Here is a 26,322-nt window from a genome sequence, read left to right as displayed (position 1 = left end):
GAAGGTAATCATAGGTATGTACGAAATTGTTAAAAATTGTATTAATTCTTAAAAATGCAAAAATATATCAACTCAAAGTGGCTCCATGAAGCTGATGGGCCGAATCCAAAGATACTTGTCATTCTTGTTGTTTTAAAGTTTTATCTTATGCTCAATGGAAATAAGTGTAGATTTTTATGAATATACTATAATGTTTAAACATGTATGCATTGTGGACTGACGAAATCAAGCTAATCATTACTAGCATTTACTGTTTTGCTTTCTGTGATGAGAAAACTTAAAATTCTTCTTATGGTTGGTTAAAATACATACTATTATTATCTAGTATAGATCTCATGCAATAGAACTCTAAAACTCATTTCCCTTACCTGCTGTCACCTGGTACTCGTTTACCAGCATCTTCTCTTTCCTTATCCATGCTCCACTGTCTGCCAGTCTACGGCAGCCACCATTTTATACCCTATTCTTTGTGTCAGCCATTTTAGATTCCACATGTGATATTGGTTCTTTGTGCCTGGCTGACTTCCCTTGATAGAATGTCTCCTAGGCTCATCCAAAATGCTCCAAATGCAGAATACAAATGACAAGAGGTACATGAAGAGACTTTCAACATTTCTGATCACCGGAGGATACAAACTGTGATATTGTCTTACAGCTGTGATGTTGGCAGTGTTCAAAACGATGAATGATGGTAAGTGCTGGGCAAGTTTTGAGGGAAAGGAACTCTCTTTTGTTGGTATGTTAGGAATTTTGGAAAGCAGTATGGAAGATCCTCAAAAAACCTGAAAATTAGTTTACCATGTGATCTAGTCACCCCACTACTGAATATATAGCTTAAAATAGGTATTTTAAAGAGACACTTGCCTTCTCTCATTCATTGAAGCACTATTCACAATAGCCAAGATATGGTAGAAAGCAAAGTATCTATTAACGAATAGACAGGTTTTATTTAAATATGCCATCTGAACACAAAGCAATAGTAATTAACATTTGTAAAACCTGAATCTGAGCTTGCAGTTACGTAGAACTCTGAGTGAAACAGCAATAATGATGATTCACACCTGCTCACAAACTCAGTGAATTCACGAAGTTTTCAGTATTCAGCAAGCTTTTTATCTAGCTATTAGTACCTTCCAGGACTTGGCCGTTTTCATTAGTGATTAGACATTTATATTATTGAATATGAAAAGAACAGTAAACCAATCATGTGTTCAGGGCGCTGATGTAATTGCACTTACCAGAATACTCTTGAGGGCAGACACAAGTGTATCTCCCTATCTCATTGAGGCACACAGCCTCATTCATGCAGGGATCAGAAACACATTCATCTACTTCCAAGTCACAATGCCGGCCTTGGTATCCAGGCACACAGAAGCAGGAATAGCCATTGACTCCATCCTGGCACACAGCCCCATTGTGGCAAGGGCTGGAAGCACACTCGTTGTGATCTGTCTCACAGAACCTCCCAGTGTATCCAGCAGGGCAAATACAGACAGAGTGTGCAGGGTCTTTATGGCAAGTGCCTCCATGTTGGCAGGAGTTCCCTCCACAGGAATCGATGGCAGTTTCACAGGTCAGTCCACTGTACTCAGGAGGACATTGGCACAGGAAGCCCCTTTCTCCTGGAGTACTCACACAAGTGGCATTTTCTTGGCAGGGACTGGAGAAGCAAGGGTCTTTCTCATCTTCACAGTCTTTGTCCAAATTATTGTCTATGTCTGAACAGCAATTGTCTTGTGGAAAACCTTTGCACATAGAACTGTTTTGGCAAGAATTTGAGAGGCACCCAGTATGGTTTTTATTGCAAAACGAATCTAAAAGAAAATATAAAATATCAAGATTAAATTTACAAATGGCTGGGGGTAAAATTAAAGAACACTCTTTTAAACATACACATTACTGAAACACATCACCGGGTATGTTCTAATGTTGAGTTTTAATTCTTCCTTTACCCAGAAGTTTTCTGTAGTCGTTAATAAGAAACTAAGGCAGGAGCTGGGGAGATGCCTCAGCCAGCAAAACGCTTGCTTTGCAAACATGAAAACCCAGGTTCAATCCCCAGAAACTATAATTAAAAATCAAGGTTTGATAGCGGACACTTGTAATTCCAGTGCTGGAGAGGTGAATCCTTTGGTCTGTGGAATGGATGTAACTATTTTGTGTTGCTGTGAGATTGAGAAATGCTATGTGTGAAGACCTGAGATGTTTAGCACAGAGTACCTCATTAGATAACCAGAATTTTATTATTATTATTATTATTCATTTTTCTGGCCAGTCAACCTAGTCTAATCAATGAGTAGAAGGCCGATGAGAGACCCTAAGGAATAACATCTGAGGTGGTCTTTGACTTACACATGTGTGCTCACTTCCACACTTGTGCACATGCACATCCATAGGTACACAGTGCAAACACACACATATGCATGCATGCATGAATAAGAAGCAACAGTGACTTCACAGCATTTCTTCTGCATCTTGCCCCCCTCGGGTCTAAGTGCAGTAGAATAACGAGAATCAAGCACTGTTATTCCCTCCAGCTCCTCAGAGTTCTGATCCTCATTAAGACTTTAGGAAATACTAGATCACTTAGAAAGTCATCTGTGAATCAGTTGCTTAACTGAAACACATATTTAAACAAATCCCATTTCTTAGTTTATGAATAGCTGTTTAATCAGCATCACTATTTTATGCTCTAAACAGCAAAGCAAAGAAAAATGAAAAATGATTTAAAAAAAATATCCTGGTTATCTAATGGGGTACTCTGCGCTAAATGTCCAGGTCTTCACACATAGCATTTCTCAATCTCACAGCAACACAAAATAGTTCCATCCATCCCACAGATCAAAGCAGATAATGTCCTACTACAAATATATTGAAGCCAAGGGTATAAACTTCATTTTCCTGAAAACATTCTCTGTTCGAGGAATCTATTTTTGAAAACACAATTGGAATAATGGTCCAAGAAAAGCAACAATTCTATGACTCTCTCTAAATTGATTGGATACATTTCTAGTTTATCATCTGAAACTTGGTGTGCTGGAGGATGTAGAACATCTTAGAACACTTAGAAGGCTGTTGTGTGATGAGACCTACAACCCTAGTACTAGGTAAACAGAGGCAGGTCTCAGTTTGAAGCCAGCCTGAAGTATGGAGGGAGACACTGTCACTCTTGTGTGTGTGTGTGTGTGTGTGTGTGTGTGTGTGTGTGTGTGTGTCACACACATGAGAGGAAGTCATTTAAATCAGAATTATATGCCTGACTATACTACTAATTTAATTTGAAGATAGAAAAACATTTAAGTGCTCACCGATTCACAACTGACTCTTTTACTTGATTTTCAGGAAGATTCTGGGGACCGTGAATGAAAATGACAGTGAGACTATGGAAGAAGACATTCATTCTAGGAAACCCTGTCAGTAATGCAACAGGACAAAAACAAGCAGATTTCTACTAAAAAAGAAACCCCAGCCCCCCAGAGGTGCCGTCGGTATCAACATTAAGCAGAGCGGAAAGTGGAGCCTCATGAGGGATGTGTCAGAGAAGAAAAATGCAGCGTTCTGTGTGTGAGGGGACAGCAAATAAACAGAGCCGGTCTAAAACTCAAAACAACCTTTACTGCTATTAATTTGGGGAAAATGCTAAAAGCTGTACAGGAAGGGAAATGAAATTGCTATAGGTCGGCAGGTGAAATCAATACAAAAACTGAGGAGAAAATAAAATTGCAACTTCTGAGAATAACACTTTGCTATGAAATAATATATAGTTGTAACTGATATTGGGAGCAATAGACTTTAGTGGTGTGTGTGCAAGAGAGAGAGAGAGAGAAGAGAGAGAGAGAGAGAGAGAGAGAGAGAGAGAGAGAGAGAGAGAGAGAGAGAGACCTGCTGAAGAATTAAATAAATTTTGCCACATTAGGATGCCAATACTTTTTGTTTTGTTTTGTTTTGCTTTGCTTTGCTCTGAGACAGGGTCTCTCTGCCTGGTCCTGGCTGTTCAGGAACTCATTGTGTAGACCAGGCTGGCCTCACAGAGATCCACCTGCTTCTGACTCTGGAGTGTGGGACTTAAAGATGTGCGCAACCACGCCCAGCTGGAATGCCAGTTACTTTACATATCTAAAGATGAAAGAAACATCTGAGAAATACAAATGAAGACTAAAGGAAATTGTTAGATGTGGTTCAAGGAAATTGCTCTGGAGTGTGCACCTTTGGCGTGTGAAGCAGGTATGTGCTTCGTCATAGCCCTGGGATTCTGGGAGGATTACTGAAATAAATTTCATAAAATACTTGCAAAACAAGCCAGGTGGATTTAAATACAGTCCACACCCTGTCCCCCATTGTTCTGTTTCTCTGTACGCTGCGACACTCTTCTAGTGAAAGTACAGGCCTCGTACTTTCCTCTCCTTGTGCCTGCTGCACTACTATGTAGGTTTGTGGATGTGTCCCTAGGTGCTAGCAGGCCTTCTCAGAGACGCAGGTCAGCACACGTGCACTGACTAACGAGAACAACTATCTGTCAGAGAGAACACTCTCTTTTTTCAAATCTATAAAGTAACTTCAACTTACTACATTTTATTTGACATGGTCTCACCCAGGCAAGCCTCAGACTTGAACTTTTTCTCTCTCTGCTTCCGACATATTGGGATTACAGGTGTGTGTCACCCTGTCCGGCTAATCTAATGCTTTATGGAGACAAATGGATTAAATAATTAAATAAGCAGTTAAGGAAACGGAGCTAAGGCAAAAAACTTATGATGGACGGCCATGACCTAAGGATAACGGCCACTCCAACTTTTCCAAAATACTTGGGGAAAAAAAGTCACACGTGCCATTATGCCCAGCACACTGCATTCTCTCAGTAAAAATGAAAATAATTTTAATAATTATTATGCTTTTGAGTCAGATCCATCAAGATTTAAATTTATCGTTGGGATTTAGTTCCGAGGAAAATGGGCGTAGAGAATCTGGCCTTCACATCAGCTTTCTCACTGAGAGTAGGAAATTTCCCTGGGTGGTGAATGTGCAGAATAGAGGCTACAGCATCCTTTCTTTGCAGTAAAGAGCGCCATCTTCTGGCGCTCTTAAGAATCTTCATTAGCTTTAAACTTTTCCTTTTCCTCCTTGTTCTTGTCTCTGTAAAAGCAGCAGAAATCTTTAAAGGAAAGTGTCCCGATTGATCCCAATGAACACATCCGCAGTAGGCCTGGTGCAATTGAAGCACCCTAAGGGGCCCTTGCTGCGGGTCCAGCAGGGCTTCCTCCTCCTCGGTGGAGATGCCCATAAGGAGCCCTGAGGACAGAGAACAGTGGCGGGGGGGGGGGGGGGGGGGGAGCATTTCCTGTAGCATTTTTATAAGAAACTATTTTTGCATTTCCCATTTCCATCTTAAAATAAAATAATTCTACTTGTTGAAAAGTAGGAATTAATTTTACCAGTTTTGAAGATATTAAAGAGTCATATTTTTTGCATGTATGTGTCAGTATATATTTTTCTGTAATTAAATTTATACGGAAAACAGGCACATTGGCAATTTAGTTACTTATGAGGTGGGCCATATTTATTTGCCTTGTGAAACAAGAATGGATCTTCCCAGGGTGTGTGGGGGGGCAGTTTAATTTTTCAGAGATTGCTTTTGACAGTGTTTACTCTTTAGTACGTTCTGGTTTTCCTCTACTTGCCAAAGAAGAAGATAACTGAATGATATTTGGATATTCGATTATCTGAAAAATTATCAGGTTGTTGTTCAGTATCACCTCTTTGTTGCTTTTTTATTAACCGATAAAGAGAGAGAAGCAGAGGAGACCCTGGGGCAGCCCCGACCCCGTCTCTGCCTGCGGAGCCTACAACTCCTCATCTGTGAAACATGAGCAGGACAACTTGTCTCAGATTTTTTAATGGAGATTGAATCATTAGATTTTAATCCTTGGCAAATGTACTAAACACTAGATAATCACTAATCACTAGATTATGATAATGAGCTAACTAACCATACCGAGAACAAGATGTGTTGTATAGTCCTTTGTACCTATTTATCCTAATACGCACTCTACAGTTACTTCCTGAGTATGAATTAAGCAAGCTATGATTTTTTAATGATGTGTCTTTGTACCAAGCAATCACATGTATATGGACACTAACTGCAATCACTACAAATGACCCATATGTAAAGAAGTAATGATTAATACTCATTAAAAACCATTTTCACTTAAGTATTCTGTTGTTATCACTTTCTCAGTCTTTTCTCAGGACTTAAGACTCTCTAAGCATGTCTGCCATTCACTTTTATTGATGCTGAATTTAAGCATCAAATTCACCCTCTGTCATCAGAAAGATGGGAAGGGGGGAAGGATGGAACTCCTATATATCATATCTGGGTCAAAAATAGCAATTTTAATGTGCCTGTACTTAGCCAACTAAACTTGACCCACTACTTTCCTAGTAGTATATGCACACTTATTTGGGTTCATATTGCTCAGAGGCATGAATTTTGCTGGATTTATTTATTTATTTTGTTTTTCCTAGTAGGACATGGCCAAAGACTTAGAGAATTCATTTCTAAGGGATGTGCTAGGTTTGGTGTAGAGTAACTTTGAAAACATGACCAGGCTGTGCTTTCTGTTTTAATTTTATCTCACATTTAATCACACCAAAGCTGGAGATAAATACAGGATTTATGATCACAAAGTGTGATCATTCCAACAGCTTGTAGTAAATGGTTTCTGATGTTTTTATAGAGAAAACTAAATATTTACTAATGAGATGCTATAAAAATGAACTGGGAAGTATAAGCGTGTTGACAGAGTCAAGCCCAAATCAACAGGTCTAAGAATTTTAATTTATGAAAATGAGGGCATTTGCTGAATTCTCTTTAGCCTGGATTTCTGCAGAGAATGAAATTCTATTCTAGGTCTGGGCTGCGTAGGGGTTGGTGCAGGAGAGAAGCGTATCTTTATTCAGGACATAGTCAAAATGGCTTGCACATGGTAGGTGGTGAACAGAAAAATGTTGAATAATGAATGAGAGAGCAAAAATAGCTGAATTCTCATTTAAGCCTTGCTAGGAAATTCTTACTTTGACCTCTTTTGGTAAAATCAAGCAGAACAAGTCATCAGTTAAACCACTCACTTTGATCCACGGTATGACAGAATCCACATGGTACAGTTAAAGGAATATGGAGATGAATTCTTTTAAGACAATCTATTCCCCTGGTATTTCTGCCGCATCCCCAAAGCTAGGCATTCACTGTCATATATGCAGTTATTTCTGTGTATGTGGTCTCAGATACCAAATCAAGGCCAATATAATGTAACAGGAAGAGTACAGGTACATGGTTCACTGGCTAGGTTTAAATTTCGGTTCAACTAACTTCTCTCTCTGTGACTCTAGGAAAATGGTCGTCACAGTGCCTCGGTTTCCTTACTTTTAATAGGGAAAATTCAGAGGCACAGCAGGTTGGCACACAGGCTTGGGATCCTAGGTTTACAGTTTGGCTCTATTACTTATTCCTCTCTGTGGGTTTTGTGGTGTAAACACTAAGGTGCCTTAGGTTTCATTTTCATAAAAATGGCACTACCCATAGAATCACTGGAATGGTTAAATTAATTATCAAATACCTGACAGTGCTTGGCACAAATGAGCATTGTCAGTTGTTGGTCTTTATGTCATTTTTATCATCAAGAACAGAATTAATGATATACATATAAGATTCCTTGAAAAAAGTCAGGCATTAACTAGCTTTGTTTTGTTTTTTGTTTTGTTTTAGAGACAGGGTTTCTCCATGTAGTTTGGTGCCTGTCCTGGATCTCATTCTGTAGACCAGGCTGGCCTCAAACTCACAGAGATCTGTCTGGCTCTGCCTCCCGAGTACTGGGATTAAAGGTGTGTGCCACAGCCATCTGGCACCATTAACTAGTTTTTAATCAATACCATTTGCTTTTCCATGGAAGGTTCCAAGCCCAAACACTGTAGGAGTGCTCTAGGAAGTTCAATTTACATAGTTGGTGCTTGATAAAACACTCTTTAGTAAATCAGTTCAAGAAAGGTGACTTTATGATATCAAAAAGAACATTTTGCATTTTTTTAGAGTTCTAAAACTGCCATCAGTATCCTCTTAAAACCAAATGGCATTACTCTATCTAGGTGGAGGCCAACACCTCCATATTTACTACAGTTGATTCTCAGGCAAACCCTGGTGTGCAACTTCCCTGCTCCAGCTGAGCAGACTGGCCACAGTTCACTAACGTCACCTCCACCTCAAAGGCTGTATTCTATTACCACCTCTTTACAGGGTCCATGGCTTTTCCAGAAACTTTCCTATGAATATATTTTGAATATCTTGAGTAAGATAAGCATTTTGTAAGATGTTTTTGTATATACTTTCTGATTGTTAACACCACCATAGATGAAGGGAAGTCCCTTCCAATCCAAAGATATAAAGCTTCCCTATGCAATAAAAACATCTAGGCTCCCCACTATATTGCTTGCACACCTAAGAATAGGGTTGGATTGGTGTTGGTCATTCTAGTTTGGGCGATGCATCACATGGATCTTGCCTAGGCTGCAATCATGCACACCACATCAGAGGAGGTGCCTTCCTTCTATCAACCTTAGAAAATGACTAAGTAATGCAAATTGTGAAGACCACTTTTAGTAAATGTCAGTCAGTGAACATTTTAATAGGGTTTCATCATGTTTCTTTGCCATTTAGAATCAATCAGTCCTAGGCTTGTGATGTTATTATAACCAGCATATATTTACTAATGATAGAGTTTTACTTGAGAAAATAGACTTGCACTTTATTATAGCCATTGCTTCTAGTAAACCAAAATGGAGATTCTCACTGTATAACTACAACTATCCTAAATAAAAAGAACAAACTTTCCTCAGTATACAAAACCATGTTTTAGGAAGTGATCTGCAAACACAGCTACAAATTGTCCTCTATTGCAAAACAATAGTCAGAGAAGCTTAGTGACACTGGCGTGCCACTAAAAAGAGATCTGAATTTACTGTTACAGTCTTATCCATGTGCTAAGTAAAGGTACTGTATACAATCAATACTGAAGAAAACACTAGGCATAACTGGTACAATATACTGAAAGCAGCCTTTCAATGTCTAAGAAATCCTTCTAAACACTAAAATGGCATAGATCATCAACAGAAACTTCACTATATATACATATATAAAAGGAATTTTAACAGAGTGGCTCTATGGTGTGGGCACGGCCTCTCCCAGATATCGTAGGCTATCAAATCAAACGCCCAGTGCCAGGAAGAGGTTACCTTTCTTTAAGTTGTTGTCAGTGGGGACCCATAGACAGCCGACACTACGAGCTATTGCATCCCTCTTGATTACCCTCCCAGACTTCATTCTAAGACCCATTGCTAAAGACAGCACATGTTTAAGACACGGAACATGGAGAAATCAACATGGTATCAACCTGGAAGTTTCATCGCTACTGGCTAACATTTATAATGCCAAAAGGTTCTATTTACAGTGCAGGGGTGGGGGAGTGTTCCACAATAAAACTCATCTGTGAGCACTGTGAGCTACAACCATGAGTGACCTGGCAAGATGGGCCCACTGCGGTGACAGCGACATGGAGGCTACAGGGGTAAGGAAAGGCACTTTTTATTGCATTAAAGCCACCTGCAATATAGAACTCACGTCCAGGGCTCTCACTGGGCCAAAAGCTTGTAACTGGCTATGCCATAGACCTCCGAGGAGAGTCTACTACTACTACCCTGTTAAATGACTATAGTATTAAGCAGGCACCAACCTATTATTTTATACCCACAGACTGGTGCGTCTCTCAACCCTCATCAGAGAAGCTTCTTTTTGTAGTGGATGGAGATTAATACTGAGACTCACAGCGGTTGTTGTGCAAAGAATAATACTGTGGAGTGCCCAACTCTATAGCCTACCACCCTACCCCCCCAACACACACACACACACACACACACACACACACACACACACACACACACCAGGCTCAGGGGTCATGGTTAAAAAGGGAGTGGAAAGACTTAAGGGCCAGAAGCAGTGGACATCTACAACAAAACAGTATTTGCTGGACATGACAGGACCACTGCGCACATGAACTCACAAAAGCTGTACCTGCCTAAGAAGACCAGCACACGATCAAGCCAACTTTCAAAAGCCCAGCATGGAGTCATCAAGTCTCACTCCTCACCCCTCATTGAAAGCTATTGGTAATTGATGGCTTTGGGGGAGGGGGGAGCCAATTTTGTCCTGGGGTATGACCCCAGAAAGGCAACCTATGCTCCAGTAGATGGTTATGGTTCTGTAGCCATGCTTGTAAGGCAACACTGAGTAAACAGAGCAGCCTTTTAAAAAAGAGAGAGTACATGACAGGGAAGAAAAGTGGTGAGGATATGAATTAGAGCGGAAGAAACAAAAGTGGACTTGATCAAAACACACTGTATATATGCGTAAAAAGCCTGAAAAATCAAGTCAAAAATAATAAAGCAATTTAATGCTATTACTGACATAAAGTGCCTCTAAATATTTGGTTCCTGAGGGTAATGCATAACCCTATAATTTTATTTACTTTCTATGACAAGATTATGGGATAGAGAAATGTTATATTCATCTTATAAACGTGGAATTTTTCTGGAATGTCAAATAACTTCATTGGTTTTGTGCATCTCATATGTAGCAGAACGGAATGCCAAGGGACTTTAAGACATGTATTTGAAAAAAAAAAGAGTCAAATAAAGAAGAAAGAGTCAGGAAAAGAAACACTGAAAAGGTTATTTCAACCTGTTCTTCCCAAGCATCAGCGTCCGTCTGAAGCAGCAACGCGAATGTTGTTAAGCGGCAGCCTCAGCACGTTCCGGCTCAAGCCTGACATTTGCTTTCTGAGGAAACTCGCAGCTGCTGCTGTTGGCCGAGGACTACACGGAAATAGCATGTGTTTGCACCCGCTCAGCCTCTCAGGAGCTGAATGGGAGCCCCATAGGCAGCCAGTGTTCTACGAGCTCCAAGAAAAACAAAGCACAGGGCTGGGGAAAGGGTTCAGTGGATGGAGGCGCTTGATGCCAAGCCTGAGGAAGACCTGAGTTCAGTCTCTGGGACTCGCGGTGGAATGAGAGAACCAACCCCCCAAATCCAAAAGCCATGGACGTGGGTGTGCGCACACATGAGCGCGCACACACACACATATACCACAAATAAATAATAAATATAAAAACATAAATTAAGAAAATGAATTTTAACGTATTTAGTTTAACCAAGTATACTGAAAATATAATCATGTCCACATACAATCACTATAAAAATGACTGAGATAAAATGGCACCATTTGTTTTCTCTGTGAAACCCGATGCATACTTCACACTTCGACTTGTTTTCACAGCCACATGTGAGTAATGGCTGGTGCCCCAGACAGTGTGGCTCTTGATGTTCTCATGTGTTTGTAGAAGCAACTAACCTCTGGAAGAATAATGCAGGGGTGATGACTATGCAAAATATAATTTTTTCCTGCAATTTAAAATACATTATTTTATTATTGTTGTAACTACAAATAAGGCATCTCAGTATGTTCCATGAGAGTCATTTGTAAGTGATCTTCAAATAGTGCCCATCCTCAGAAGCTCTGGACAAGACGTGCTGGGTTCATATCTCCCAGATCCCAGTAATCTTGTGGATCTCCAGCCTGAGCAGCCACAGGACTTACAGTTGCTAAGACACATTATTATAACAGTCACTTTGTATTTCCTCAATGGTTCTTCATTTCTTTGTTATTAAAAAATTAAGTCTTTAAGTTTAAGAACTAGACTTCTTCAGTGTGTCTGTGTATATGATCTATGTATTCAGTTATGATAGAACACTTTATTTTATTTTCCCATGTATGTGTGTGGGGGGGCGTGTGGTACATGAGTGCATGCCTACATGCTCACATGTGTGTGGGCACATATGTGTAAGAGTGTATGTGCACGTGTGTGTTTATACTTACAGAGGTCTAAGATGGCCCTCCAGATTTCTACGTGGATCCTGGGGATCCGAACTTCAGTCCTCATGCTCACCGTTGGTGCCACAAGTGCCACGACCACTGTGCTGTCTCCCAGTCCTTAATTATACGCTTTGAACACTCCTGTGAGTCCCGAACAGTTCAGAGAACACATGCTGATTGTTTGCTCTTCTGTTTAATTGGTTTCCCTGGGGAAATTGCTCTTGCTCATTCTATGGCTCACTACACTTGAACAGAGGAAGACTGATTTGCTTCTGCAGGTCCCTCTAAGTTGTGGATGGAATCGGGGGTGGGGGTGGGGGACCCAGGTTACTGTGGCGACCAGCTAACTTGGGAGCTATCCTGAATAGATTTCGTTTTCTTTCTTCGGCTAGAAGCTCCATGGCACTGAGCGTAACAGCTGCGATGCCACCGTGCCCCTGGTCTGGATATGATTTGGAGGAGTTTGAGTGGCTCCCTGCCTGGCGAGTTCTGGCACAGGCTGTTCTGAGCAGGGCCTTGGTGCACACAGATAAGCCTCAGCACTTCTGCACAACCTCACACACACATGCAAAACAGGTCTTGATCTCACAGGGACCCGTTTGGCAGACTCTCCCCAGAAGGGAAAGGCAAATGTATAAGTAATGCATTCCGAGGCTGCATGGCTTAGCATGATGCCCCAGGGAAAAGAAAATCCTGATGCTTGAAAACTCTCAGGGAGATGCAGGGGTGTTGACATCCTTCTGAGAGCTGGAAGAGAACATCTCGTATGTGGAATTGGGAGCCTAACTAAAGAGAAAAGCACGAAGGCATTGGAATGACTCTGTTGTAAAAAAGTGCATAAGGAGTCAGTCACACCCCAGAAATCCCCAATCTTAAACACGGCCGTGACCATCTGTTTGGAAGGCGTGCCTTTGCACTTAAAATGTTTTGCAAGCTAGTGGGAAAAGAAGGGTGAAGTCAATCAAATAATTCACTAATTTGAGAACTGTAAATTGAATATTTTAATCGGAGTTTTGTTTAATAATAGTATTTAAAGTGATGTTTTTAAAATAAAGCCTATATGTTACTCATTACTGTGCATATCTCCAGTACTAACTGACTCATTATTGAACCGAAAGAAACAAGCCGTTCTTATCTTCTTTAACAGATGATATGATCACATATAAGTCTTGCATCTTTCTTTCTCTTAAAAACTGTATCCAGCCCATCCTTCTGTGCCCTGTGCTTATTGTCTGTCCTTTGAACTTTCACTGAGAAGCTCTTAAACGGTGCTTATAAGTGAGCTGGGTGCCTTTGTTTGGCTCTGTCCCATTTTTCCATACTAAAATTTAATAAATTCAGCAAGGTGACTAAATATCCTTTCATAACACTTTACTGCATTATAAGTCATATAGGGCTCTTCTATGATTTAGAGCATGTTGAATGGTATAACAAGGTATGAGAAGTTGAGCTGCACAAAGCAGAGAAGTATCTCTACATGTGGCAGAGTACAGTGGCATGGCCACTGTGCTAGTATGCATTATTCTGCTATGTCAACAACCTTTGGACCTATATGAGGGTTAAAAGATGATTTTACAAAGGCTATAGAAGCCTCCCATATGTGTGATGAATATTAAAAAATACATATCTTTTTGGGCTGGCAAGATGGCTCAGTGGGTAAAGGTGTTTGTGTCCAAGCCTGGCCCTTAGTTTATTGTTGAGGACCTGCATGTGGAAGGAGAAAACTGACTCCCACAAGCTGGCTTCTGATTTCCATAGCTGTGTACCATACTCACACAAATCATAAATAAGTAAATAAATTGAGATGTAGTGATTTTATCTCTCACAAATATTCTGTATGTTTTAAAGATAGTTCCTATGTTTTATTTTAATTTCTTTTATAGAAATAAAGTATGGGTGCTATTGATATCTAGACGTGAAGGAACCTAAAATTCCCTCAGCTCAAGCCAGGACTGTATAAAATCATTGATTATTTAATCCTCAAAAAATTAAAGAGATAGTTTCAAGTCTTATCAAATAAACCAGGTCTTCCAAGAGGATGCTAATTCTTGGTATAAAAGGGTTAAAAGACTCACCAAGAATCCATTTGCCTCTGGTCCTTTTCAAAAGCACCCTATCATGTTGTTATAGAAACCACTTGCAGCTGGAAATCCCCCATCATGATTATTGCTATAGTAACCACTAAATGACAAGAAGCAACTCTTTCATCCATTTGCCATCATCCCCTCTCCAAGATGGTTTTGTTTCTACATATTGCTGGAAACAAAAAAAAAAGAGTAAATTTAATGGGGATGGAACTAGAACAGTGTCTGTACTGCTCAGAGAAAAGCTGTGCTTCTTTAAACGGTCTTTCAAATTGTAGCCCCAATAACTTGCTTACTTACTCATTTTATTTATTTGAGTTTAAATTCATAGTATTTTTAGAAATTGAATGTAAAATATCCTTACATTTTAAAACCATCATTGAAAATGATAGAAAATTTCCCAATGTCTTTGCCTAATATAATCTTTTCTCATGTATTTAATTTGTCAAATTAAATCAAGTTAAATGTATAAGACTACCTGTCAGAATAGTTCATCACAAAATATGAACCTGATATATCATATTGAAAGTCAATTTCTGACAAACATTGAACTAACTCTTCTCTTTCCCTGCAAACATGCAAGATTTAAAATTGTAATACATGGCTGAATTTTGGAAATCTTGTATAAAATGATTTATGTAAATTAAACCAAACATATGCCCATCTTCTCTATCAGCTATCATCTATCTATCTATCTATCTATCTATCTATCTATCTATCTATCTATCTATCTATTTATCTATATCTATCTATACATCTATCTATCATCTATCTATTTATATATCATCTATCTATACATTCTATCTATCTATATCTGTCTGTCTATCTACCTATTTATTTATCTCTATCTTTATACCTACTACCTCCCTCTCGGCCTTGCACTTCATCTTTTTATATGGATCACCTTCTATGTTACTAAGTAGCAAATCTTTCATTTGTAGACATATGCAAAATTCTGACTTTGAAAACGTTGAAAGCAATTTGAGGAGAAGACAACGCAGCGATGACAACAAAATGTGAGACATCATAGCTCAGTGAAGGTCCTAGACAGTGTTCCTATGTAAATTAAAACCGCAGCCCTGGCACAATGGATGGGAAAACATTACTGCAGACCAAAGGCTAATATTCAAGTAGTCGATCCCTGGATAAAAATCAAATGTTGCCTTTTAGTCTCAGCTTACCTCCATGATAATCATTATAGAGTTTCTACAGAAAGATATAACTGTTCTCGTTTTCTAAATATTTTATTTAAGGAGGAATAACCTAGATTACTCAAATAAGAATAAAAATGTATCTGAAATCACTGAAATAAGAGGGAAGTACTTGGGGTAAACTGGAAAACGTGGCTCACTGCATTTGAATATCATTTTTATTAACTCTATTCTTTATGAAAATCTAAAATTCATATGGAAGTTATGGTCAGTGCTTCCTTGCTTTGGCTGCTGCCTTTGTCTGGATATTTGTATTCATAGATTATATTTCATACTGAGGACTTACATGAATGGAGAAATTAAATAGTGCTTGATACTTATCTTCACATGTGTGGGTTTTCATACATCTCACATTTTTGAGTTCTATCTGCTCATTTTTGCTTTGTGGAGGCATAGCTTTAAGGAGATTCTCTAAAACTGGCCTTTGTTGAACTGTGTTAACATTAAATTTACAATCAACACTGTGTTTATTTCAAAATGGTTATGATGATCAAATAATCAACAGTATATATGAGCAAGTTCTGGGCATCATTTTGTGTGTGAACAAAATTATGAGTTTTCTTGAGTGTGAGCAGCAGGAAATATTAGATAGAAGGATTTAGATTGTGGAGATGAACAGATAGAAAATACGGATAGCCTCAAGAGGTCCTGGAACCTATTCCAATGAGCCCTGACTGTCTCTGCTCCAGGGTATTTATAGAAACGGCAAGGGGTGGTACAAAAGACCCCCCCCCACCCAGCACAGCCAAGTGCAGACCATCTCAGACACCTGCACTCAGGCCCGTGGTCCTAATTATCCTCTCTATGCAGATCTGCTGAGTAAAGCCATGAGGAACCTAAAAATGGGCTCCCACACTGGGTGATATGTTTTTCTGTGATAGCTCCAACCAAAGTAGCTGACCATACTTTCTGTGACTCTAGATCACACACCCATCTCCTTCTTAACTAGATTCAAATCACATCTTTTCTTTACAACAAACATATCACTTAACAAATGTGGTTTATTTTCTAATTTTAGGTCCCACTGTGTTTAGTAATTCAAGAAACAATTGTCTCCTGCCATAACTGGCTTGCTCTCCGGTTGGGAACAACTGAAAAATACTGGGAACAGCATGCCGCTTTTTGAAGGTACTGGGCAAGGGAGGGCAGGGCTATGCATTTTGTTAGAAGCAGAGCATACATAGTACGATTAGATTTCCCAGAACGGCTTCTCAGAACAATGTTTATGCTCTAGGCAGGATGGAAGAGTATAGAGGAGCAACCATGTTTTTCAGCAGAATGGAGAGAGATCAAAAGCAGTTGGATTTTACAGGTCAGGGCAGCAGAGAACAGATGTGAGACGTGAGAACAGAGAGCAGAGTGAGATGAGGGCCCCAAAGACTAACTATTTTAAGGGCCAGCTCTGAAATCCTAAATATTAAAAGAAATGAACACCAACATAATCAGGAGTTGCTATTCAGTAGACAATAAAACTACTATATAATGTTAGAAGAGTATGCCTTACAATGGTGAAGATAGAATCAGTAGAAATCAACAGGACGATAGTAAATAAAATCAAAGATACAGCCAGCAAAATTCACAGGTGACTATCATCTGGCTAGAAGAAATCCTCGCTTTTTAAAAGTCTTACTTTTAAATTTCATATATGTGTGCTGTCTGATATATTATCCCTCCCTCTAACACTTCTCAAGTCTCTCCCACTCCTCAGATTCATGGACTCTTTTTATTTAATGGTTACACACACACACACACACACACACACACACACACACACACACACACACACAAATCTGCTGAGTCCACTAAGTGTTGCTCATATGTATATGCTTTTAGGACTGACCACTTGGCACTGGATAACCAGTCATGGGGAAGACTGATTTTCCTTTTCTCAGCAGTCATTAATACATTTTTATGTCATGCAGCCCTGCCTTTGTGTTCAAATTCTGCTGACTAAATATGCAAATTGGAAATAAACACACAGTGTTCTAGGGATTAGTATAAGGACTGGATTAGTGAGTATGTGAAAAGTGCTTACCCAAGTTTCTATCACAACATGGCTTGTTAATAAATAAGAGCTCTCCCTCATCATGTTTGACTGAGTTATTTCATTTCTAAGGTTTAGATGAAAACAATATTGAGGTGAGAGGAAAACACAATAGCACACTGCAATCATTTTTATAAATTTTCCCCAAATTACTTAGTAGCCTCATTATTTTATGATCTTTTTAAATAAATGATGTTTTCTCACCCTAGAAACAATCATGTAAACACTACTCAGGAAAGATCCACATAAAAGTTGCTACAGAAAGGGATGCCTCCCAGACCCTTTAAAGTTGAAAGTAATAAAGACTATGGGCATGGAGTAGCAAGGATCTGTCTTTGCTATCTCTCACATATAGCAAAGTCCTCTACAGAATGAGCTAGCACAGGCTTAAGGGACACAGAGCTGAAAGACAGAAGATAGATAAGGGAAACATAAGGGATTTGCTTGTTAGGAGGGAAATGTGGTGGTACTGTGTTCCCAAAAATATTGTGTACCCTAATAAACTTATCTGGGGTTAGAGAACAAACACTGTTTGAGTTTTTCCAGTTAATTACTTTTATACTCAGACTTTTATTATAAACTGTTGTGATTTTTGTATTTTTTTTTTTTAAATTTTTATTCTTGTTACGTTGGTTTACCTTCTATTCTTTCTTCTTTCTCTTTTTTTTTTTTCTCTCTCTTTGTCCGCTATCTTTCTGGTATTGGCATCAGTGTTATTACATAGAGTGATATCCACAGCACTTCCCCTTTCTTCTTTTTTTAAAAAGGAAGGTTTTAACTTTAACATGGTAAAATTACATATAACAAAACAATTACCGAGCAAGAATTATAGTTACAATATTAAAGAAGATGTCTATCTATCTTATATTTGTGAGTTTAAGGTTTATAGCTAACATCTTTTATCATAACTGAGGAAATTACGACTATCTAGTCTTCAACCACATCAAAGACCTGAGAAGGAACATAATGGTACCTGAGAAATGGTAGATGGATGCAAGCAACTTTCGGGAATCTTGCAAGAGTAGACCAAGACAGCTGGCAGCCTGGACAGTCACCTAATGTTCTCAGCATTGTTGGTGCATTCAAATTGGCTACAGGCCTAGAGTATCTGACAGACCATTTTTAGAAGCAGGAATTTTAAGAGACCATCTTACTCTGTCTTGGCAGAGTACAGTGGTCGCTTTCCTTGTGTCCGCTTGTCCAGAAAGGACAGCATTGCATTTGTACTGTCAGCCATCAAGGCAAGGGCAGTTCTTTGCCCAGTAGGCCATTTTGTGCCAAAAAGACAAACTTCCAAATGGAAATGTCTTAGAAGCCCAACATTCTCTCGGGATCAAATTGGTGCAGCCAGGAGCAATTGTGTCTCACGTTAACAGAATTCTAAGTTATTTTAAATGCCATATTCTCCAGGTCTATGAAGTATTTGAAGATTACCTATCTATCTGAAATATATTATGTATACCTAGAAACTTAACTAACATGGCTACAGATATAATTATCATAGATGACTAATTATTAATCTATTTTTAATTATCCATTACAATTTTAAATGAGTTACACAAACATAATACCTCAAACAGAATAGAAATATATATATACACAGTACAACAACATCAACCTCAAGCCTGTATCAACAAACCAAAATTTTATACCAATGCAAAACATTTTAAACATAAACTAAAATCTATACCAATGTAAAACATTTTAAACAAGTTGTTCTTTAAAAGTAGGTTCATTAATCTACCCTTTTATCTTATCATCTCCATATCCTCCTATATATCATATCCCCTTTTCTTTTTCAGAAAGAGATCACATTTATAATCAACCTGTTTTAAATAAAAATATTGGTTTTTCTCTGTCCCACACCAGAGGGCTCTTCTGATTTGGGACAGAAGAATCACTTAACCATTTTTTTTTTTAAAGCAATATGTCTGGTTTAGAGGGGAGTGAGCCAATTCACCTCTAAAGCCAGCTTGGTATATTTGGGAATTTGGGCGTAGCATCTCTACTACTTCCTGCTGGAGGGGGGCGCTGTATCTTATGGGGATGCAAAGAAAATTTTAGACCTATGGTAGTCCGTGAGGCTGTAATTGTGTGAACCAGTTGCCTTGAAACCGATCTGGATGTTGGATCATCTGGCCATGGTGTCATCGGAGTCCTTTCAGGGGTCTTGGCTGGTGAAACCTGATGTATCTTAATCTGGAACAAGTCCACAGCCTCTGGCTTTCTGTGGAAACAAAGCAGAACCTCTTTTCCAAAGTAACATATCCTTATATCAAATTTTTGAAGTCAAGGTACCTTTAAAATATACATTTGCATAACTCAACAGCTTTTGTAATCAAATGTTTTTCTTAGTTACGAATATCAAAGAGAACATAATCCAGATTCTCTGTGTGGTAGCCATCTTTATGTGGCTTATGTTTTATATTACATTGAGCCTTGAGCCTATTGCTTTAAACTGTACCATTGTAAGCCTGAAATGCGCTGTGGCTGCTGGCTCCGCCCACTTCAGCTTCCCAACATGCAGTGGTATGTTTTCCGCCAGCTCTGGGATCATCAAGTCTAGAAATAGTGGGTCTAAGCTTTTATCAAAGCAGCGTGTAGCCCAGAAACCTCTTTTTTTTTTTTTTTTAATACTAGTAAAGACTAAATCTACCACACAGCTTAATTTGCCGCTGCAGATGCCTCATTTCCGCCATACTGCCGGTCAAACGCACCCGCCAGGAACCCGGCAGTGTCCAAACTTGCGTTTTGCCGCATCTAGCTGCCCGTATGAGACAAGAAGCAGGAACCTGGTTTTGGCTCTGTTTAGAATTGGTTATTAAATATTCTCAGTTTAAGTGGAAACTCGAGCCGTTGGGCGCCATTTGTTGCTGAGGCTTCTCTCCAGGTTCCCCAAGCCCGCAGTCCCACAATCCACTTATTAAAATAATCACTCAGACGCTTATATCACTTATAAACTGTATGCGTAGCTTCTTGCTACTGTTCTTTATCTTAAATTAACCATTTTTATAAATCTATAGTTGCACGTGGTGTGCTTACGCGTCTTACATCTTTCTCCTCTGTTTTTTTTCTTTTTTTTTTTTTTTTTTATCTTCTCCTTATTTCATGTTTTATTTACATAGAGTATATCCACAGCAGCCACTAGATACTTAGGCTAGAAAATGTTGTCACTCACACCTTTAATCCTAGCATTCCAGAGGCAGAAATCCCTCTGGATCTCTGTGAATTCAAGGCCACATTGGAAATAGCCAAGCATGGTGACACATGCCCTTAATCCCAGGGAGTGATAGTAGAAGGCAGAAAGATATATAAGGCATGAGGACCAGGAACTAGAAGCATTTGGCTGGTTAAGCATTCAGGCTTTTGAGCAGCAGTTCAGCTGAGACCCATTCTGGATGAGGACTCAGAGGCCTCCAGTCTGAGGAAATAAGACCAGCTGAGGATCTGGAGAGGTGAGGTACCTGTGGCTTGTTCTAGTTCTCTGATCTTCCAGTTCACCCCAATACCTGGCTCAGGTTTGATTTTATTAATAAGACTCTTTAAGATTCATACTACAGGGAAACCCAAGCCCTGACCTGGCATCGTTGTGCCTGTAGTTCAAGTTACTGCTAACTAAAGCAAGCACACCTCATGAATCTCCTGGTCCTGATTCCAACCAGAGAGTCTGTATATGAAAACCGAAAGAAAGAATGTATGGATTTTTCATTATAACTTTTGATGTTCATAGGCATGTAGTACTTTTAAGGTCTGACATTGTGCAGAAGTGGTCTTGAACTAAATTCCAAATACTATTGGTGGAAAGAATCATTTACAGATGGTTTGAAAAGTTGTTGGTGTCAGCATAGAGGATGCATGTCTTAGATGCTGCCGGCACTGACGTGTGGCTCTACATTAAGAACCACATTCACTGGTGAATAGGAAGTAATATTTGAAACATTTATTATTCTATGCATAGAGTTCAACTTAGATTTTATAAAATTGGAGTTAGAGAACTGACAGGAAATGACATTTGTACTACTGAAGTATTATAAAGTAAACATTTCACATAGAATGGATGATCCTTGGGAATTAATTATTGACACTGAAGAAGCAATGTTTTTCTGCCTCCACCTACCACCTATTCTTTTTTGCCAAAGGAAATTTGAGTTGCTTTTTGGTGACTTGCAAGAAAAAAAACCTGCAAGTTAATATTTTGATAGCAGTTTTCTCTTGTGAATTCAGAATATGTTGTCTTGCTTAAGAAAATACCTTTCTTTCCAAGCTTATTCAAAATAGTCACATATTTTATTCAAAAACATATAATTTTGACTATTCTTGCAACTCTGTGTTTTCAAATTTATTTAGGTATAATTAATAAATAAGTTACGTGTATTTAAGGTGAATACTATGATTTTTTGATATATGAATTTATCATGAAATAATTATACAATCTAGTTACTAATGCTCATGCATGCACATGAGTATACATGTGTATGTGTGTGTTTGTGTATGTGTAGGTGGGTGGTAAGAACATTTAAGATCTACTCTATAGAAAAATTCAAGAAATAACCCAATAGTACCAACTGCAGATACCGTGCTATGCATTGGATCCCAAAGGTTATTTATCTAACTTAGAACGTGAATCCTTTCAGCAGCAGCTAATTCCTAGGACTCTGCTTCTTAGGGGTCAGCTTCTTCCAATTCCACATGCAGGTGAGAGCAGACACTATTTTAATTTCCCTGAAGAACTTATTCTCCTTAGCATAATGCTGTAACATTGAGCCCAAGGTTTCCTCTCACATGACTGGCTAATAATGCCATACTCTGTAGTTTGCCGGGTTTCCTCTCTCCTTCCGCCGTTCCCCATCTATGAGCTCCTCTTTCTGTATCTTTAGTTATGCAAATAATGCTGTGAGCACCTGTTTCAGATGTCTGAGAGTATATCAAAACGAAACAACTGAAATGAAAATATTTTACCTGAGCAGTTCAGGCTTACACCTTGAATTCAGCTGCAATGTGTTTCTGCTGCATCCTCTGCTTCGATTTCCTGAAGGTGCCAGTTCTCAGCACTCTTTGCTAGTGTTCAGGATGGACATTGTATTGTTCACTTCTAGCCAGCCTTGGCTTTGCCTTATGTAGCTCAGTTACAAAGGTGTTGTCAGCAATGAGCCTAAAAGTCCTGGGAATTTTGTCATTTCTTATTTTATTGTTTTTCAGTTTCAAAGGTGAGTTAGCAAGCATTACTTTATAAAAATGAATAAACTCACCACTTGTATTGTGTAGCTCTTTCCATATCAAAAAACTTTAAATATATACCTTGAAGTTTGGACAAATATTTACAAGAGTTGGAGATACTTAAACATTTGTTCATGTGACGTGTGCACGCATGATGTGTGACTGTGGTGAGTGGAAGTGGCCACAGGAAGGCATCAGGTGTCCTGTTGTCATTTGCACTTTATTCCTTTGAGATGGGGTTTTTAATGGACCCTTGTGGGAGCCCACAGAGGTTTCCTAGTGAGATCTGAGCTTGCTTTACCCAGCAGGACCTACGTAAGAGGATGATTGGATCACCGGCCTGGGTACCAGGTGTTTGGAAGGGTCTACACTTGGTTGTATCTAGCAAGGGGTAGGTCTTTTGCCTTGTCCCTTGACATTGTTATAAAAAGCCCTTTTGAATAAAGTTCTGGGCTTGTGGATACTGACCCAGGTCCTCCCAAAGCTATCCTGTGTTTCTGTCTTTCTTCTTGTCGGCTAGGCCTATCTTTCTACCTAATATTTCTTATTCCTCTCTTCTCTTCATAGGAACACTGTAAAAGGTGGGAGCTGGCCTCTCACAGATGGTGCCCTGAACAGGGATAAAGGTTCAGAGACTTCCATAGACCCTGAAGCTAAACCAACGGCCAGCAAACCTGAGCTCCTCCTCTTCCCAGAGCAACAGTGCTGGGGTTAGAGGCACAGAAGCCATGCTTGGCTTTTAATTTTTCTTTTTCTAAAGCTTGGGTGCTGGGATCTCAATGCAGATCTTTATGTTTGCACAGCAAACACTTCAATATATGAAACAATTTCTTCAGCCTTGTATTTAAACACTTTTAAGAAGAATGTAAGGTTTTTCCATACAATTAATACTGATTTTCAAAGAGTAAAGGGGTGATTGCAAACATCAAGCAGTAGTCCTTCACACACAGTAATGGTTAACACAAGATAAAGGCTGGTGAAAGACACAGGAAAACCTGGAAGAATTATATTCTATTGTATATCTAATATAGCTGCTGTCCTCTCATTCACTGTCTCTGTCTCTCTTTCTTTTTATATATAATATATGCCATTACCCTAACTTCAAAAATTATTACCTATTCTTAAAATGGCCAGTCATTCTACTTTACCATATAATTACCCAGATCATTTGAAACCTAAGTTGTCTGTCTGACTTTCTCTCTTTCTCTCTCTCTCTCTCTCTTCCTTCCTTCCTTCCTTCCTTCCTTCTTTTCTTTCTTTCTTTCTTTCTTTCTTTTTTTCTTTCTTTCTTTCTTTCTTTCTTTGTATGCATATTTGTACAGGCCAGAGGAAATCTTTGGGCCTTGTTCCTAAGCATCCTCTATCTAACAATGGCGACAAGTTGCCAATCTTACTTTCTGAACTAACATACAACATTTAAGTTCACTTTGTGATCTAATGTTCTTTAAGTCATGAAGGCCTTTTCTGTACATAGTTCTGAACATAGTCTGTAATTTACATTAATTTCTTAAATAATTTGAGTGTCTTTCCATATATAATCTACTTTTAATGTAATATATATTAGCCAATAATTATCTTTGTTGGATTTAGTATGTAGATGTCAAGTATATAATCACATTTGCTAATGAAACAGAAGACTGTAATTTAGGGAGTGAAGAGACTATTGGGTATTACCAAAAATAAATGATATAGGGTCTGGAAGATGGTTCAGATGGTAAACTTCTTGCTGTATAAGCAGGAGAACATAAGCTCTAACACCAGAACCCAGATAACAAAGTCAAAAGGACATCTGGACTTGCTGTCCAGCCAACCTAACTAGTTAGTGAGTTCCAGGCCAGGGAGAGACATTGTTTCCACAAACAGAAAGGGATGCAAAGGGGAGATGGAGCTGAGGGAGGAAATTCAAGCAGAGACAGCTAGAATTTGAGAGGTGGTATGGATACCTACTGCAGTAGAAATCTCCTAAAGTATATGAAGGTGATCCTAATGAGGCCTCCAAATAATGGGGGTCATGGAGTCCCAACTGACTATCTCTTGTCACCAAAAAAAAAAAAAAAAAAAAAAAAAAGCTTCTAAGAGTTTGACTGCATTACATTCACCTGAGTTCTTGGTCAAAGAGATTTCTAAAGAATCCCCAAACAATCTAGGCTGTTGCCAAGACAATAGGTTGCTCTCTACAAATGGACAGCAAGGTTACCATTGCTGAAGACAACACCTATACAACTCATTGGACATGGAAAGATCTATCTAATGCCTACATATATCCCTTAGTCTTATGTTCCAGAGTCTTATTTATAAGAAGGTTCTCTGCAGGTTATCAAAAGAGAAAAGGAAGCAACAAATCAGCCACAAATCTTTTGATCTAGAATGCTGTCCTACCTGTAAAATATGCCCTGGCAATGGTAGCACATGGCTTGTGGGAGTCACCAACCACTGTCTGACTTGACTCAAGGCCCACTCCACAAGATGGAACCCATACCTGACACTGCTTTGGTGACCAAGAATGAGAGACAAGATAGCCCAGGACCTAGGAAAAACCCCAAAACCAAAGTAGTGATAAAATGACTCCAAATGATATTCTGCTCTACTCATAGTTCAGTGCCTTATTTGGCCATCACCAGAGACGCTCCTTCCTGCAGTAGATGGGAACAAACACAGCCAATGAACTACACCAAGACAGGGAGACCGTGGAACACACAGTTCTAAATGGGAGGTCTCCTTCAAACCTCTCCCCTCAGAGCTCAGTGAATCCTGAGGAGGAGAAAGTAGAAAGAGTGTGGGGGCCAGAAGGGATGGAGGACACTAGGAGAAAAAAAGCTCTTTAAATCAACTGAGCAAAGTTCATATGAACTCACAGAGACCGAAGCAGAAAGCACAGGCCCTGCATGGGTCTGCACTGAGTCCTCTGCACATGTATTATAGCTTTCAGTTTGGTATTTTTATGTGACTCCTGAGTGTGTGGACAAGTAGGTCTCTGATTCTTGTGCCTACTCTTGGGTCTTCTTTTCCTTCTATTGGTTGTTGGCCTTGTCCAACTTCAATCATTTTTGGTTTTGTGATGATTTTTGTTTTACCTTATTTTATTTATGTTGTCATGTTTGGTTGTTATATCTTAGAAGCCTGTTCTTTTCTAATGAGAGACAGAAAGGGAGTGGATCTTGATGAAAGGGGAGGTGGGGAAGAACTGGGAGGAGTAGAGAAAGGGGAAACTATAATCAGAATATATTGTATGAGAAAATAATTTTATTTTCAATAAAGGAGAAAAAATCACACAATAAAACAAATTTATTCTCAAGGGTGTGAAGTTAAGAAGACAAATTAAAATATTACTAGTAAAGAAAAAACCTTCTATAAGAAGAAAAGGAAATGAAAGCAAAATGCACCAAACTTATGGGACACAATGAAGGTGGTTCTAAGGAACAAGATCATACCGCTAAGTGCCTACATTAAAAAAAAAATTGGAGAGATTTTATGATAGAAACTTAGTGACACATCTGAACACTCTAGAACAAAGACGAAATCACACCGTAGGTATCAAGAAATAGTCAGACTCAGGACTGAAATCACTAAAACAGAAACAACAACAACACAATAAGAAAACAATACAAAGGATCAAGTAACAAAAACTTGGTTCTTTGGGAAAATCACTAAAATAGACAAATCCTTGGCCAAATTAACTAAAAGATGGAAGGAGAAGATCGGATCAACAAAATTAGAGACAAACAGGAGGACATTAGGACAAACTAGGAAATCCAGAGAATCATAAGGATGCATTTTAAAAAACCTGTACT

General features: G+C 39.0%; 1 protein-coding gene across 1 annotated transcript in view; it reads right to left on the bottom strand.

Moving 5' to 3' along the window:
* Nucleotides 1-26,322, bottom strand: part of Crb1 (crumbs cell polarity complex component 1) — a 192,690-nt gene that overhangs the window by 144,674 nt on the left and 21,694 nt on the right. Inside the window, exon 2 of the mRNA XM_037211361.1 lies at nt 1,239-1,814. Within this exon, the coding sequence (XP_037067256.1) occupies nt 1,239-1,814 (576 nt within the window). The remainder of the gene's footprint in view (nt 1-1,238; nt 1,815-26,322) is intronic.

The sequence above is a fragment of the Peromyscus leucopus genome, chromosome 15 (genome assembly GCF_004664715.2).
Source record: "Peromyscus leucopus breed LL Stock chromosome 15, UCI_PerLeu_2.1, whole genome shotgun sequence".
Taxonomy (NCBI): domain Eukaryota; kingdom Metazoa; phylum Chordata; class Mammalia; order Rodentia; family Cricetidae; genus Peromyscus; species Peromyscus leucopus.
Note: the sequence above shows the minus strand (reverse complement) of the source record. Positions and strands in the feature narration are given on the sequence as shown.